Raw genomic sequence first — 16,413 nt, 5'->3', positions numbered from 1 at the left:
GGCTTAAGCAATCCTCCCACTTCAGCCTTCCTAGTAGCTAGGACCACAGGTGTGCACTACCACACACGACTAATTAAAATTTTTTTGTAGAGACAGGGTTTCTTATGTTTCCTAGGCTGATCTTGAACTCCTGGGCTCAAGTGATCCTCCCATCTCAGCCTCCTAAAGTGCTGGGATTATAAGCATGAGCCACCGTGCCTGGCCCTTGGTGATATTTTTAATGAGAAAATTTTCCTTATTGGACCAGAGTTTGGTCTGTCACATTTTTCCCAAAGGTAATTTTTAAGCTCTCCTCCTAATTTACTAGGTGGTTCATCTAAAATACATGCCACTTCCTGACTGATAAAATGTGAGTTCTGGGACTTTTGGGCCAATGTTCTACACAAGGTTCTAGAGGCCCACCTATTTCACCACTGATCATTATTAAATTCTTTATCAATTTTGTGGAGCAATCTGATAAGAACCTAAGAGTGCTCACAGTTTTTATTGACCTTTCCATAATCTTTGACTCAGATGACTGAAATCAGTTATCGGCCGAAATATGCAAGCTCAGTATTGATTCCCCATCCCCACTCTCACCCTCAGCCACAAAAACTTGTAGGAAACCTGCACTTAATACCACTGTGTTTCAAGATCAAGAGTAATAGTCCATTGAGGATTAGATACAGTGTTGACTACAATTACAAAAAATACACAGACCTTCCTCTGGTTCATCAGAAGCTTTCTCCGGTTCATCAGTGCTATGGTTTTATTATCAAGAACCAGGGGGCAGCTGGGGACGGTGGCGCACGCCTGTAATCCCAGCACTTTGGGAGGCCAAGGTGGGTGGATCACCTGAGGTCAGGAGTTTGAGACCATCCTGGCCAACATGGTGAAACCTCGTCTCTACTAAAAATACAAAAATTAGCTGGGCATGGTGGCACACACCTGTAGTCCCAGCTACTGGGGAGGCTGAGGCAGGAAAATTGCTTGAACCCGGGAGGTGGAGGTAGGAGTGAGCCAAGATTGCACCACTGCACTCCAGCCCGGTGACAGGGCGAGACTCTGTCTCAAAAAAAAAGAAGAACCAGAGGGCATTAATAGACAATTGATCTTAGCTATTGTTATCACAAAGAAGGGCTGGTTTCTCTAAATCCAAAACCAACTTTCTAATTTATATATATTTTATTTTAAAACATATGCACATATACCCTTCTCAGTATAAAAAGCTAGATGTTCTATAAGGGACTTACTGAGATTTGTTTATGGATAAAACTGACATTGGTTATAAGAAATTTAAATTTTTTTCAGGCTAAAATCACTGACGCCATACTTGGTATATTGTCTTGTTGGAGCAAACACTAAATTATTTCTTAAGGAGAATCTGAGCACAGACAGACAGTCCTTTCTTAGCCTACCTCCAAGCTGAGGTGCAGTGGCCTTCTGTCTACCATATGTCCCTGCTATGTACCTCAGTTTTAATAAGAAGTTGTCAATCCCTCCCTAGCTTGCTGGCTTATTAAAACATATGGCTCTGTATTTAACTGGCAACATGGATGCTCTGTGTGCCGGGAACTTATCAGGATGTTTAATCTTTTTTTTTTTTTTTTCCAAGAAATCCTATTAACTGAAGGATGTTTAATCTTGTAACTCACTGCTACTCCTTAACTACTGAACTTTGGGAAATGAGCGATATTTGCAGAGGATTATGTGAAGGAGAGCAATGCACTCATTTCTTTTAGGTCCGTTTCAAACTCTCTAAACCACAGAATCCTTGTTCAAACCTTGTCTTTCTTAGCAGTCCAAGGACAGGAGAATGGGATGTTGGGAAGCTGCCCCTCAGAGGACATCTTGGAAACACTGTTAGGTCCTCTAACCCATCCTTAGACATCAGGGCAGAATGGCACACCCAGACTGGATCATGGGGCCTCTGAATTGTGCTTTGACCGAGCACCATTCTGTCTCACTCTGGCAGATGTTATAGGAAACAATCCTAAGAACTGACTGAGGTATTTACCGTAAGTATGTTGTTAAAGATGTTATTTTTCCCTGATTTCACAACATCTCCGGGAGAATCCCAAGGAGAACAGAACATATTTTTCTTATTTATTTATTTATTTATTTATTTATTTATTTATTTGTAAATGGAGTCTTGCTCTGTCGCCCAGGCTGTAGCGCACTGGTGCGATCTCGGCTCACTGCAACCTCTGCTTCCTGGGTTCAAGCAATTCTCCTGCCTCAGCCTTCTGAGTAGCTGGGATTACAGGTGCCCGCAACCACGCCCAACTAACTTTTGTACTTTTAGTAGAGACGAGGTTTCACCATATTGGACAGGCTGGTCTCGATCTACTGACCTTGTGATCCGCCTGCCTCGGCCTCCCCAAGTGCTAGGATTACAGGCGTGAGCCTCTGTTCCTGGCCACATTTTTCCTATTCTTTGAGGCAGAAATCTTTAAAGTTCTTCTGAGCTAATGGCTTCTTTTCTCTCACAGATGCAATGACTTATCCTTTCCCTTCTCTGGCCATAGGAAACTTGAGGCAGCCCTATAGATAACCACCAGCAAGGCCACAGGATTTCATGGCAGATGCTTCACAAACCAGCTTCTCACTCAGCTCCATTCTATTTTACAAAATATATTCCTTCTGCCTTCACTCTTATGCTGTGAAGTATTTTTTGTATGTTGTTCTATTGTGTAAAGTCACCCTCAATACTTATTTTATTTTTGAGACAGGGTCTCACTCTGTCACCCAGGCTGGAGTGCAGTGGCACGATCATAGCTCACTGCAGCCTCCACCTCCTGGACCCAAGTGATCCTCCCACCTCAGCCTCCCGAGTAGCTGGGACCACAGGCACACGCCACCATGCCTAACTAATTTTGGTATTTTTTATAAAGACAAGATTTTGCCATGTTGCCCAGGCTGGTCTCAAATTCCTATGCTCAAGCAATCCTTTTGCCTTGGCCTCCCAAAGTGCTGGGATTACAGGTGTGAGCCACTGCACCTGGCCTTGGCAGTTTCCTTGGTAATGACCCTCATGTATTCTAGGTTCATTTTCTGGAGTAATACAGAATAAAATCACTCCTTGCCTTTTAAGGATGCTGAAGATGGCTACTATGTTCACCTCAAGATTTTTATGCCCAGCCTATACATGCTTAGTTCCCTGAACTGGTCCTCTTTGGATCTAGATCCTCATCAAGCTGGTACCTTTCCTTTACACATGACTTGGGTTTATAGATGTTCTTATTAAGGAATCTGCTTACCCAGTAATGTTTTAAAAGTGGGGCTGAGTGTGGTGGTTCATGCCTGTATCACCTGTAAGGTGATATAGCACTGGTGCCAGAGTTAAAGCTGCGGCAACCAAAAGCCATAGAAACTAAACTTTGGAGGTGCAAAAACCAAGAGCCTTGCTGAAGATGGCCTGCCTGAGCTGCAGAGAGAAGCAGAGGCAACAGACAATGCAGAGAGAAGGGAGCTGCCTGATGACGTTCTACTCCTGTGACAGCCAGATCTGCTTCCTTCAATTCTTCCTTCTGTGACATCCCTCATCTCTAAACAATAACAACCTCTTTATCAAAGCTGACTTGAATAAGTTTCCATTCCTTGCATCCCAGAAATTTCCGACTAAGTCAAAGAGAATCGCCAGATGAAATATCAAGCTGAAGTAGGTAAGTGGCTCCCAGAGCTCCTATCATCACATCAGAGCCTGCTCTGAGTGAACTTCCTGGTATCATCTACAGTCTGGGTTCCATTAAGATTCCCAAACTTTGGCTTAGAAGTGACACAATGCAGCCATCCTCACAGAACTTTTCCTACAGAAAGAAAACTAAAAATTTAAACACAACCATTACGAATTCAGAGTTAGCATTCAGGGAAAAAGTCAGGGGCCCCTGCAACCCTCCATGGGTATACGATCTCCAGATTGAATATTAACGAGTCAGTATTGATCAGCGCACATGACATAGGTTCCTAGGGTGCTGGACTAAGAGGTGTTTTTGCCTTTGAATCAGTGACCTAGGTAATGGAATTGAAAGTATGTTTATTAAGGCTGGGCACTGCAGCTCATGCCTGTAATCCCAGCACTTTGGGAGGCTGAAGCAGGAGGATCGCTTGAGCTCAGAAGTTCAAGACCAGCCTGGGCAACAGAGCTAGACTCTCTTTCTACAAAAAATTAAAATTTAATTTTTATTTATTCATTTTTCCTGGTGGTTCTGGGGGAAAAATGAAAAAAAGAGTGCATGCATATTTGGCTTATTGATGATCTCACACAGGGAAGGACATCTAAGCATGTCTTTGTTGGACACCTCGGTTTTCCTAGAGGATGTCACCCCTCCCTTCCTAGTTTATGGCTGTTATATATGGCTTTGCTCTGATGTAGCAACAGATATTTATTCAATTTTAAAATCTGATAACTTTCTGAAATTTTTGAAATGTTTAATTATTTACCTAATAAATAAGAAATTTCCAAAGTTTCAAATAGATATAGTCACTATGCAGAGGATAAAGCCAGTCTGAAGTCGCTGAGGTGAAGACTTCCCCAAACCAGTGAGTTTCACTACATTGGGGACAGAGGATGGCAGAGGAGGTGGCTTCTAGCCTCAAAAGATTGGCAGGCTCCAAGACACTGTCATGGTGTCCCCGTCCCTCTTCCAGTCCTCACTTTGGGTATAAACCCTTCTCACTGGCCACACTGGGCAGTCTAATTCAGTTTCTCTTTTTTTTTTTTTTTTTTTTCCTTGAGACAGAATCTCACTCTGTCGCCCAGGCTGGAATGCAATGGCATGATCTCAGCTCACTGCAACCTCCACCTCCCAGGTTCAAGCAATTCTCATGCCTCGACTTCCCGAGTAGCTGGGATTACAGGTGTGCACTACCATGCCTAGGTAATTTTGTATTTTTAGTAGAGATGGAGTCTCGCTATGTTGGCCAGGCTGGTCTCAAACTCCTGGCTTCAAGTGACCTGCCTGCCTTGGCCTCTCAAAGTGCTAGGATTACAGGCGTGAGCCATCGGGCGTGGTCCTAATTCACTTTTGAGTCAACCCCCTCTCTTCTTACCAGTATGGAGCTCTTCCTTTCCCTCTATCTCAATTCTGTCACCTAACTTGTCCTCTGCCTATTCTGGTGTTGCTCTCCTGCCAACTCACCAAGCACAACCCCTACAGCCAAACTCTACCCACGCAATTCAAGTCCAACCCTATCCTTGCTGGTTTATCCTTTTTTTTTTTTTCTTTTCTTCTTTTTTTTTTTTTTTTTGAGATGGAGTCTTGCACTGTTGCCCAGGCTGAAGTGCAGTGGTGTGATCTCAGCTCATTGCAACCTCTGCTTCCCAAGTCCAAGCGATTCTCCTGCCTCAGCTTCCCGAGTAGCTGGGATCACAGGTGCATGCCACCACGCCTGGCTAATTTTTGTATTTTTAGTAGAGACAGGGTTTCTCCATATTGGCCAGGCTGGTCTCTAACTCCTGACTCAAGTGATCCACCTGCCGTGGCCTCCCAAAGTGCTGGGATTATAGGTGTGAGTCACTGCACCCTGCCAACTGTCTTTTAATCTGGCCATCCCATACCTAACGCCTCTGCTGTTTAAGACCTTGTTACCCATCTCAGTCCCATTTTTCACTTTATACTGCCCCCTGCAACTCAACTCAACCCACCCAACTGTGCTCACAGTTCGCCCCCTTTTTTTTTTTTGATATGGAGTTTTGCTCTTGTCACCCAGGCTGGAGTGCAATGACACGATCTCGGCTCACTGCAACCTCTGCCTCCCGAGTTCAAGCGATTCTCCTGCCTCAGCCTCCCGAGTAACTGGGATTACAGGCATGTGCCACCACGCCCGGCTAATTTTGTATTTTTGGTAGAGATGGAGTTTCTCCATGTTGGTCAGACTGGTCTCGAATTCCCAACCTCAGGTGATCTACCTGCCTCAGCCTCCCAAAGTGCTGGGATTACAGGTGTGAGTTCACCCTCTCCTTGACCACTGTTTTGCAGTAAGTTAGTGACAAAGAACCAACACACCGCGGCAGGGAGTGGAGAGAATTCGCTTCTGTCTTTTGTGCCTCTGGAGCTTACGGTGCTAGTTAACTAAAGTTTCTCTGCATCTTCCACTAGGGGGTACCACTCCATAACTTTTGAAACAGGAAGTCTGCTGAATGCAGTTCTTAATAAAAAATGAAGTCCAGGCACACTGAATTTTTTTAAAACTTTTCTGAGCACATGCTGTAATTTTATGAAGCAATTTAATTTGATTCTTTTTAAATAAAAGCTGCCCCATGGGCAGAGTAATAGGCAACAATCTTGAGCAGTATAAACCTATATAAGGGAATGCCAATTAAAATCCCAGGTTCTGTTACAGTAAGATAAATAGTCATGAATTAAATGAACTAAATGCAAAATCTGAGAACAGCCAGACTAGTGAAGTTATTTTTATTTTAGCAAGAGAAATGAGCATGCTAAACAAAAGTTGGCTTTAAAACAAAAGCTTTTGTAAAAACAAAAATACAAGCAACTCAGCTGTTCCTGGGACTCTGTGTAAATGGAACAGAATTTGCTTATCTTTGGGGTGTTAAGAGAAGATCTGCAACAATAAACATTGGTTCAAGGTTAACATTTTTGGGGTTTTTTGAGAAGGAAATATGCCAAGGCCTTACAGTGTAGCGTGGTTGAAGATGCAGGACGTTGGAATTAAGCTGACCTTTGAATCCCTCATCTCTCCATTACAACTATGAGAACTCAGGCAGCCTCCATTGCACTGGCTTTAATCTTAGTTTTGCATCAGTTCATTGAGTATGATAATTGTACCGAATGCCCCCATTTGTGTATGAATTAGACGGGACAATGTACATAACATGCTTACACAGTGACTCTAAGCTCTGGCTCACAGAGGGCACTCAATAAATGATAGCTATTATTCAGTGAGTCATTGTAAGGAAGACGAGGAACAGAAATCTTTGCTTAAAAAAAGACACACTAACAATCATTTTGCAGATATGATTGCCGATAAGCAATTATGAGAACAGAGAAGTTAAGCAAATTGACCAAGGTCACATAGTTATATCCTAAGGAACTTCCAGGGTAGAATCTGAACTTCCTTAAGGTTGGGCCAGCATTCTTTCCCCTATCCTATACTATTCTCCTAATATCTGAGAGTTTATTGGCATAGACTAAATATATTCCGTGGTTAGCTCTTCGTTTTGTTGGCAAATTTTTGGTGAAAGTATCAAAGTATATACATTGGTGTGGCAGTGTAAATATGACTCTAGCAATATGTATTTTTAAAGAGTTTGACCTTTAAGTCCCTTTCCTACTTTTAGAAATATATCCTAAAGAAAAAAATCTGAAAGAAAACGTTAGGGGGAAAGGGAGACACAAAGTTTTTTTTTTAAAGTGTTATATGTAAAAAAGATGGTCACTATCATATTCTTTGGAATACTGAAAAACTGGATATAACCTACATGTCCAACAACAGTTAAATATGATAGACCTATGAATTATGGCACCATTAAGGAACATAGAAAATATTTATTTCAATCTTCATCTCATTCCAAAATGAGGTAATTTGACAACTAGAATAATTGTGTATATATCTTAATTACAACCTATTAAAAATTACATATTTACATGGATAAAGTCTGGGAGATAAAATGAAAAAAAATGAAGTAATTTTAGCAGTATTTGGACTAGAAATGCCTTTTTTCTTTTCCTTTGAGTTCTTAATAATACTGATACAAAAAAAAGAATTGTTTAGAGTGAACTTGTTTCTTATTTTACTGGTATTAAAGAGTTTACATGATCCAAGTGTCCTTTAATACATCACAACATGTGTAATAAAATGAGAGACATGAGATCTGAACCTTCCTTACATAGTGAACTCTGAGGAACGTGACAACATATATCTGTATCAGTCTTCCACCTCTCGGAACTTATGAGCTGGAAGGGGAAATATAGTGTATATGTGGACCTTGGTACAGCTTCACCTTCAAAATCTTTAACACCCCATCTCATACCAGTACTTTTTCCTCCCAGTTTTCACGGCACTTGCCAATTAACATCATTAGGACTGCCAATCTACCAGTATCTTATTTTTCTTTTGATCCACAGGATTGGTTTCATTTTCTTCGCCATTCAGATTAACTACTAAGGCGCATCACTTTAGCCACCCCTCCACAAGGACTGCAATACCTTGAATTTTTTATCTTTCAAATTCATCTGCCCTGAAAACCACCATATGCTGGTCACACTCAGTCATTTCTTTCTCCCAGCCTGAGGTGCGGGAGCCCAATGCCCAGTTGCATTCTGCAGAGGGCATTTTTATCACCCTGCCCTCTCGTTTCAGAGGTGAGATAACCCTGCACCTGTTATCTGAAACCAGTGGGTCTGGCTGGTGGATCAGCATCTCCAGCCTGCTCCTGCCTTTGAACCATCACTGAACTTGCCACCCCTCTTTTCATCCTCATCTGCACGATTATCTTTTTCTCTCAGAATAAACACTTCTCTGACCTCTATAAAAGAAGCCTTTCCTTTAGGATACATGCTCTTCTAGACAGTTATCACTTGCCTTTCTCCTTCCCTTTCCACAGATTTCTAAAAATGGGCTTTCTCCTTTTGAACCTCAGCCTCTTTTTTTTTTTTTTTTTTTTTTTTTTGAGACAGGGTCTTGTTCTGTTGTCCAGGCTGGAGTACAGTGGTGCAATCAGAACTCACTGCAGCCTTGACATCCCTGGTTAAAGCGATCCTCCCACCTCAGCCTCTTGAGTAGCTGGGGCCTCAGGCACATGCCACCACACCCAGATCATTTTTTAAATTTCTTGTAGAGACAACATCTCCTTATATTGCCCAGGCTAGTCTCAAACTGCTGGGCTCAAGTGATCCTCCTGCCTTGGCCTCCCGAAGTGCTGGAATTATAGGCGAGCCACCATGCCCAGCAAGACCTCATCTCTAAAAAAAAAAAAAAAAAAGAGTGTCTTCCTATCTTGCTATCTACTTCCCCTTCCCTGCACCTGATGATAACTTGATTCCTGCCACACAAACCACCCAAAGTGCTCCCACAAAAGTCAAACCCCCTAGTTCCTTTTCATTTATCTCACTTGAACACTCAGCTGTGTTTAACTCTGTTGACCATTCCTTGTCTTTAAACATTCTCTTTTGACTTTGAAAATCTGTCACGGAATGAATAAACTAGTACCTTTAGGTCATCCAAGGATAGGAGAAAAGGAGGAAAGGCTCTGAGCTCAAGAATGGGGCTTGCACTTTTAGGGTGTGGTGGTGATCTACTAGAAAAAGACTTAAGATTTACCAGATAGGCTTGGTGTGATGGCTCACACCTATGATCCCAACAATTTGGGAAGCTGAGGCAGAAGGATCTCTTGGGCTCAAGAGTTTGAGACAAGCCTGGACAACTGAGGGAGACAACTCTCTCTCAAAAAAAAAAAAAAAAAAAAAAAAAAATCTACTAAAGTTGTGAAAACTGAATTCCTTCTAGAGGATAGTTGTCTGGACTAGTGATTCAATGATACAGGGGTGGGTGGAACTCAACCATAATGATACAAAGAACTATTTATTCTTTATTGAAAAAAATGGTGAATGGAGACTGAATCACACTATGGGAACTTGTTGAGAATTTTGGAACTTCCTCTCTTGGGGTATGATAAGAAGTGAGGGAATTGAAATTCAAGTCACTTGAATTTCCCTCAGTCTTCTCTAATACCTAAAGTTTCCAACTTGCATTCATTTAACAACATGGAATCAATGTTCCAGTATTAAAACAATATTACTTTTTAATTTTAGTGTGACTTATAGAGTGCAATTTGATACTTAATTACACCCTATGATAAATAGATATTATTGGCTATTTTGCTTCTTACTCCTAATATGTCCCCTATCAGACTGCAAATGCCTTGAGGTCAAAGGTCCTTTTTTGTCTAATTAGCATAGGACTGAATACCTGGAAGATGCTAACAAAATTCCTCTGTTCAATTTAATACGCATTTTAACTTTCCAAGTTTCAGTGGGTTTTGAATGACTTCTGAATACACTATATTATGCTAGGTGTAGTGTAATAGAGAAAACATTTGTATTACTTGCATTTTACAAGCTGGAGGAGAAGCAAGAACACAATACCTAGGGAAGATTTAGTAAGAAATCAGAATGTCCCAATACCCCCTTGGTATATGTTATACCAACCTAGATTTTTAAAAAAGCAAGCCAGAATCCCACACAACCTAGGGAGCTAATTTGAGTTCTTTTTATAATAAATCCTATACATTCTTGTAGTTCACCTCCTTAGGCCAGACACTCCAGATTTCTTTGTGGATAGCAGCTAGGTCTCCTGGGACCTTGGATTGGGCCTTTCTCTAGTCAGGCAAATAATCTGAAAAGAAAACAAAATCACATGTAGTCCAGCACATTTCTTCCTTTCTTGGTTTCTCCACCAGCTAGAGAGTTATTTAAAGGCTCTGAACCTCTCCAGCCTTTGATTCTTTTTAAGGATCATTTTATTTTTAGAGAACTTTCCACATTTCCTAGTTATACAGCCAGACTGGGTGATCTGGCCAGAAAATCATTTTCCCTTAAAAAAAAAAAAAAAAAAAAGCTAAAATTTGAACACAGGCGTTGAATTCGAAACAGATTTATCACAACGTAATTCCCCGGACACTCCCAACTTGAGACTGAAAGCTGGGCGAAAGGGTTTTCTGAAGCTAACCTAAAAGACAAAATGGTCTAGAGTCACCTTTTCCCCGCAAATAACAGGGGATTAACAACCTGAAATCTTCAAGCCTCCCGGACATGGTGCAAGCCCTCAGGAGAGGAGGCCGGAGCGCCTTTTGATTTCGGGAGACTGGCCCAGGAAATCCAGTCACTTGGAAGGCGAAAGAGAAGGTGGTACCTGAGCCAGGTATGAGCCACTCAGAGGCAGTCCGGGGCCGCCACTCACCTTGGAGAGGAGGAGCTGGAGTCCCATGACCCGGACTGAGAGGAAAGGCGAGACTGAGTCTACCAGGTGAGGTAAAAAACACCCACCTGCTCACCTCGGAAGGGGCGAGCGAGGTGCGGCTCCCGGTGACCCGCGACGGTGGAGCGCACCTGGGCGGAGGCGGAACTGGGGGGTGTGGGCACTGCTTGTAGGGCCTGGAACTAAACTCACCTGTGAGGGAGGCAGAGGCGGGGCCCGGGCAAAAACCCACCTGAGCCGGCTGGAAACCCGACCCGCCAGCAGTCCCCAGGCTCGCGCGGCGGGGCCCCCCTCGGTCAGCCCACGCGTCGGTCCCCGCACGGCCGCCATGACCTGGAGCGCCACGGCCCGGGGCGCCCACCAGCCCGACAACACCGCCTTCACGCAGCAGCGCCTCCCAGCCTGGCAGCCGCTGCTGTCGGCCAGCATCGCGCTGCCGCTCTTCTTCTGCGCGGGCCTGGCCTTCATTGGCCTGGGCCTGGGCCTCTACTACTCCTCCAACGGCATCAAGGAGCTGGAGTACGACTACACCGGCGACTCGGGCACCAGCAACTGCTCGGTGTGCGCCGAGGCTGGCCAGGGCCGCGCGCCGCCGCCCCCCTGCTCGTGCGCCTGGTCCTTCTCGCTGCCCGAGCTCTTCCAGGGCCCCGTGTACCTCTACTACGAGCTGACCAACTTCTACCAGAACAACCGGCGCTACGGCGTGTCCCGCGACGACGAGCAGCTGAGCGGGCTGCCCAGCGCGCTGCGCCACCCGGTCAACGAGTGCGCCCCCTACCAGCTCAGCGCGGCCGGCCTGCCCATCGCGCCCTGCGGCGCCATCGCCAACAGTCTCTTCAACGACTCCTTCTCGCTTTGGCACCAGCGCCTGCCAGGCGGGCTCTACGTCGAGGTGCCGCTCGACCGCTCCGGCATCGCCTGGTGGACCGACTACCACGTCAAGTTCCGCAACCCGCCGCTGGTCAACGGCAGCCTGGCGCTGGCCTTCCAGGGCACGGCGCCCCCGCCCAACTGGCGCCGGCCGGTCTACGAGCTCAGCCCCGACCCCAACAACACCGGTTTCATCAACCAGGACTTCGTGGTGTGGATGCGCACGGCGGCGCTGCCCACGTTCCGCAAGCTGTATGCGCGCATCCGCCAGGGCAACTATTCGGCCGGGCTGCCGCGGGGCGCCTACCGCGTCAACATCACCTACAACTACCCGGTGCGCGCGTTCGGCGGCCACAAGCTCCTCATCTTCAGCAGCATCTCGTGGATGGGTGGCAAGAACCCTTTCCTCGGCATCGCCTACCTGGTCGTCGGCTCCCTCTGCATCTTCACCGGCTTTGTCATGCTGATCGTCTACATTCGCTACCAGGACCAGGACGACGACGACGAGGAGTGATTCCAGCTTTCCAGGGATCCTTCCTGCTTCTTGCCAAAACTCTTCCGAGCTTCTTCTGGCATCTCCTCCTCGCCCCTGGCCCAATTCCAACCTCTCCTCGCTTTTCCTCCCTTTGTGAATGAGGGGATCAGAGAAGGGAATTACCCCCTTGCTCTTGGGGGGCTCGCTAGACTGTCTTGCCGCGGGGAGGGATGTTGACTGCAGAGTGAAACATCATTGCAAACTCTTCCCACCTCCTTCACGACACCGAGTTGCCATGTGAGGTTCTTCAAGTCTGAGAAGGGAAGGGATCCCTATGGAGACTCCTGTTCAACCCCTATCAGAGGAAGAGATTGAGAGACCTAGCAATGTGAAGTAACTAAGATCAGGCAGCTGCAAGTGACTCCTGACTCTTGAGTCTAGAGCTTTTGCCACTACAATACTGTGGTTTTCTTTTCTTTGGTGAGGGGAGTGGGTTGGAATGGAGAGTGAGGCCCACAAATTACCTGCAGAGATGTGGAAGCGTGAGGGAGAACATGCTTGTTAAATATGCAGGTAGATTAGGAGACACCAACCAGAGATTCAGTCACAGTAAGGCTGGGATGAGACCCTCGAAGCTGTGTTTTAACAAACTCCTCTGGAGAGTCCCATACTCCCTCAAATTTGGGAATCACGACCCTGAACCAGGTTGGGCCTGAAGCAGTCAACTGAGTTCACTTTTTTGGATAGTAATTTGTTCCCGGGGGCAGTGACAACCATGATGTTCCAGGTTTGGTCTGGCACTCTGCCTTGAACGTAGGAAGCTCTTGATGACTTGTGGAATGAATTTTTAAAAAATCACTATCTCGGGAAAACTAGTTGGCATACAGAGTTGTAGGACAGGGTTTATGTTATTCATTTAATATTTTAGTATTTTGGTATAAAAGCAAACAGGCAAACTTTGCCAGGTACTGTGTAGAAACTCGAAAATGTGAGGCCAGTTTGTACAGTTCAGAGGAAATGCTTTAACCTAGAATCAGACAGCTGGAAGAGATCTTCGAGGGAAAGTAAGTTCCCTAAAGTCACATCTATGTCTCCTAGCTCAATCTTCTTTATCATTTAGTGTGCGTGTGTGTGTTTAGAAAGGGCTTCATACCTTTTCCCTTGCATCTGGAAAAAAATTTATCTTTTCAAATGAAATCTGTTGATTCCTAGTAATCATATTTGAATCAGTGCTAAGGCATATATAGTCTTTTATGTAAACTAGAATCTTAAGATTATTTGAACCTTTGAGATGACGTTAAAACTCAACTAAAATAATTCAATTGATTTTGATTGACTAACATCAATCAATATGTTTAAAGTTATTCTAAGAAGCAATCGTTTTATTTTTAAAAAACCTTGTATGGCAAAATAACTTTAAAAAAACCCCTTTGTGATATCATCTTACCAGTTTATTTGTAAATGCAAACAGTTATTTGGTATTTGTCAGAATTCTTCAGTGCCTGCTATTAAGCTATTTTCCAATTATTAATTTGATTATACTCATTCACTTAAGGCAGTGCAAGATCTTGAAGTATTTTTTTAGCAGTTAAGTAATATTGAATTGTATTGAATAGTTTACATAGTTTATTCTAGTCTTTGAAAATTACTGAACAATGAACAATGTGCATGTCATTGACATCTGCCTTAGAACTTCTGGGACAATCCTGAGTCAAGATATTCTATCCCATTATTTGCATATACCAAAAACACTTTGTTAATTCAATGTGTTGGCCTCCCAACTCCTGAACACGACACAATTTTATTATTAGATTTTGTATGGTGATTTTAGGCTATGAAAATATGATCATTATATGTACATAGAGAAATTTTTATTTGTTACAAATGTTTGAGCAGCTCACTAGCCCAGCCCTCCTCTATTTTGGGTAGGAGAATTTACTACATTTTTTACTATGTAGCTGAGAGCAACATGTATTTTGTTATTTTTAGAATGATCAGTATATTGCTATAAAATGTTAAATGAGGCTATGAAAGTTAAAGTATTCTGATTCTGATTAAATTAATGAATGTGGTTCCAGGCCCTGTTCTCCGGGTTTTTGAGAGAGAATAAAGGTTATGTTTGTCTTACCTTTGTTATCGACTTTGCTTGATTCTTTTGAACTATGCTCTTAAAGGCACAAACAGCACTAGCCACTTTGCTAATTTCTTAATAGCAGATTTACACTGCAGCAAGAAAACCATCTTTTATAATAACATTCAGTTAAAATGAACTCAATTCATTGTTGACTTCCTAAAACAGAATTTGAACTTTATCAACCTCAACATGTATATAAACTAGATAGTCCTCAAATACTGTTTGAATTTAATAAATGTCAATTTAAAATTTTTTGTAGTGTTAAAAGTTATTAAAGAATGTGATCATAGTAGTCTTCTGCATTTTACTTGAATTATAAATTGCAATTATTTATTGGATATTTTGGACTTCAAAGCAGCAGAAACTTTAAAACTGAAGTGGGATACATTTTCCTGCAATGATCCCTTGTGCTGTAGCCTTTTGTCTGGTGTCTCAGGCTTCTTGTTGGCCTGAATTCCCTTGTTGCCCAGTAAATGTTCCCTGGCTGGAGGTATCTTCGGGAAGTGAGATAGAAAAGAGTGAACCTCAACAATTGGACTGGAAATGAGCTTTGACCTAACTTTGTAAAATAAAAGCACAAAAGAGAAAGTAAAGTAGTTGGTGAGAGCTCCTAAAACAGTAATATGTCACTGTATTTCCTCAGATGGTTAAAAAAATTAAAACAGTAATATGACACGAAAGATTTTCCGGGTATCTCCACAATCAAATCAACTAACCAATTTGCTCAGTATAAAGTTATTATTGTTATTATTTTTGAGACAGAGTCTCACTGTGTTGCCCAGGCTGGAGTGCTATAATGTGACCTTGGCTGACTGCAACCTCCGTTTCCCGGGTTCAAGAGATTCTCATGTCTCAGCCTCCCAAATAGCTGAGATTACAGGTACACACCACCATGCCCAGCTAATTTTTTTGTACTTTTAGTAGAGATGGGGTTTCACCATGTTGGTCAGGCTGGTCTTGAACTTCTGACCTCAAATGATCTGCCCTCCTTGGCCTCCCAAAGTACTGGGATTACAGGTGTGAGCCACCAAACCTGGCCTATGTAATTATTAAAATTCAGAGACAGACTAAAAGTCTGGAATTTCCTTTAGAGCAAATACCACTTCATAATATATAATCAAAACCCTTTCTACCTTACTTAAAATCTGTTGCCATCTTCCTGTCATGGGAGATCTCAACAATCTTGAGTTAACTCTCAGAGTTGCTGGTAGAGCTGCAAGGTCATCAACTAGTTCCCTATATGCCCTTGGATATAAGAAGTCCAAGGGCATATACGTAATTAAAAAGTAAATTCCCGGCCAGGCGTGGTGGCTCATGCCTGTAATCCCAGCACTTTGGGAGGCCAAGGTGGATGGATCATTTGAGGTCAGGAGTTCGAGACCAGCCTGGCCAACATGGTAAAACCCCGCCTCTACTAAAAATACAAAAATCAGCCAGGCGTGGTGGTGGGCGCCTGTAGTGACTGCTACTCAGGAGGGTGAGGCAGGAGAATTGCTTGAACCTGAGAGCCAGAGGTTGCAGTAAGCCGAGATCATGCCACTGCACTCCAGCCTGGGTGACAGAGTGAGACTCTGTCTTAAAAAAAAAAAAAAAAAATTCCCTCTTTTGTTATTTTTATTGGACATTTCTTTGTGTTCCAGATTTTTTTCTCTCTACCTAAAACAGAGCTGGCTGACTTTATATGGCAATTTTTTAAAAAAAATTAACTTTAACTTTTTTCCCCCAAGAGAATGTCTCTTAAGTCTCCTCCAACCAAAACAGAGTAGTTTTAAAAGAGTCATTAAGAAGGTCTTCATGAGCCTGAAGTATATTAAGGTCCCAAAGAGATTCTTATATCAGAGCAGCAGTTCGTCAGGAATTTGCCAATTTTTCTAATAGTGTTGATGCTATGTACACAGGCATCCTCCATTATTTACCTGATTGTTAGCAATACAATACACTGACAACGCGTATTCAGGAAAAAATGTGTCCCCACTGCTTTGCCACCTTGCATTAAGATTGCCGTCATTAGCGG

The 16,413-nt window shown here is 43.3% G+C and overlaps 1 protein-coding gene across 1 annotated transcript; it reads left to right on the top strand.

Annotated features, from left to right (window-relative positions):
• The first annotated feature begins 10,382 nt into the window (after positions 1-10,382).
• Positions 10,383-14,392, top strand: TMEM30B (transmembrane protein 30B). The gene has a single exon (XM_002805233.4). It carries the CDS (start codon positions 11,249-11,251, stop codon positions 12,302-12,304), a length of 1,056 nt encoding a protein of 351 aa, XP_002805279.4. The 5' UTR covers positions 10,383-11,248; the 3' UTR covers positions 12,305-14,392.
• Positions 14,393-16,413: the final 2,021 nt, after the last annotated feature.

The sequence above is a fragment of the Macaca mulatta genome, chromosome 7 (genome assembly GCF_049350105.2).
Source record: "Macaca mulatta isolate MMU2019108-1 chromosome 7, T2T-MMU8v2.0, whole genome shotgun sequence".
Taxonomy (NCBI): Eukaryota; Metazoa; Chordata; class Mammalia; order Primates; family Cercopithecidae; genus Macaca; species Macaca mulatta.
The sequence above is the reverse complement of the archived record's forward strand: the minus strand, read 5'-3'. Positions and strand labels throughout refer to the sequence as shown.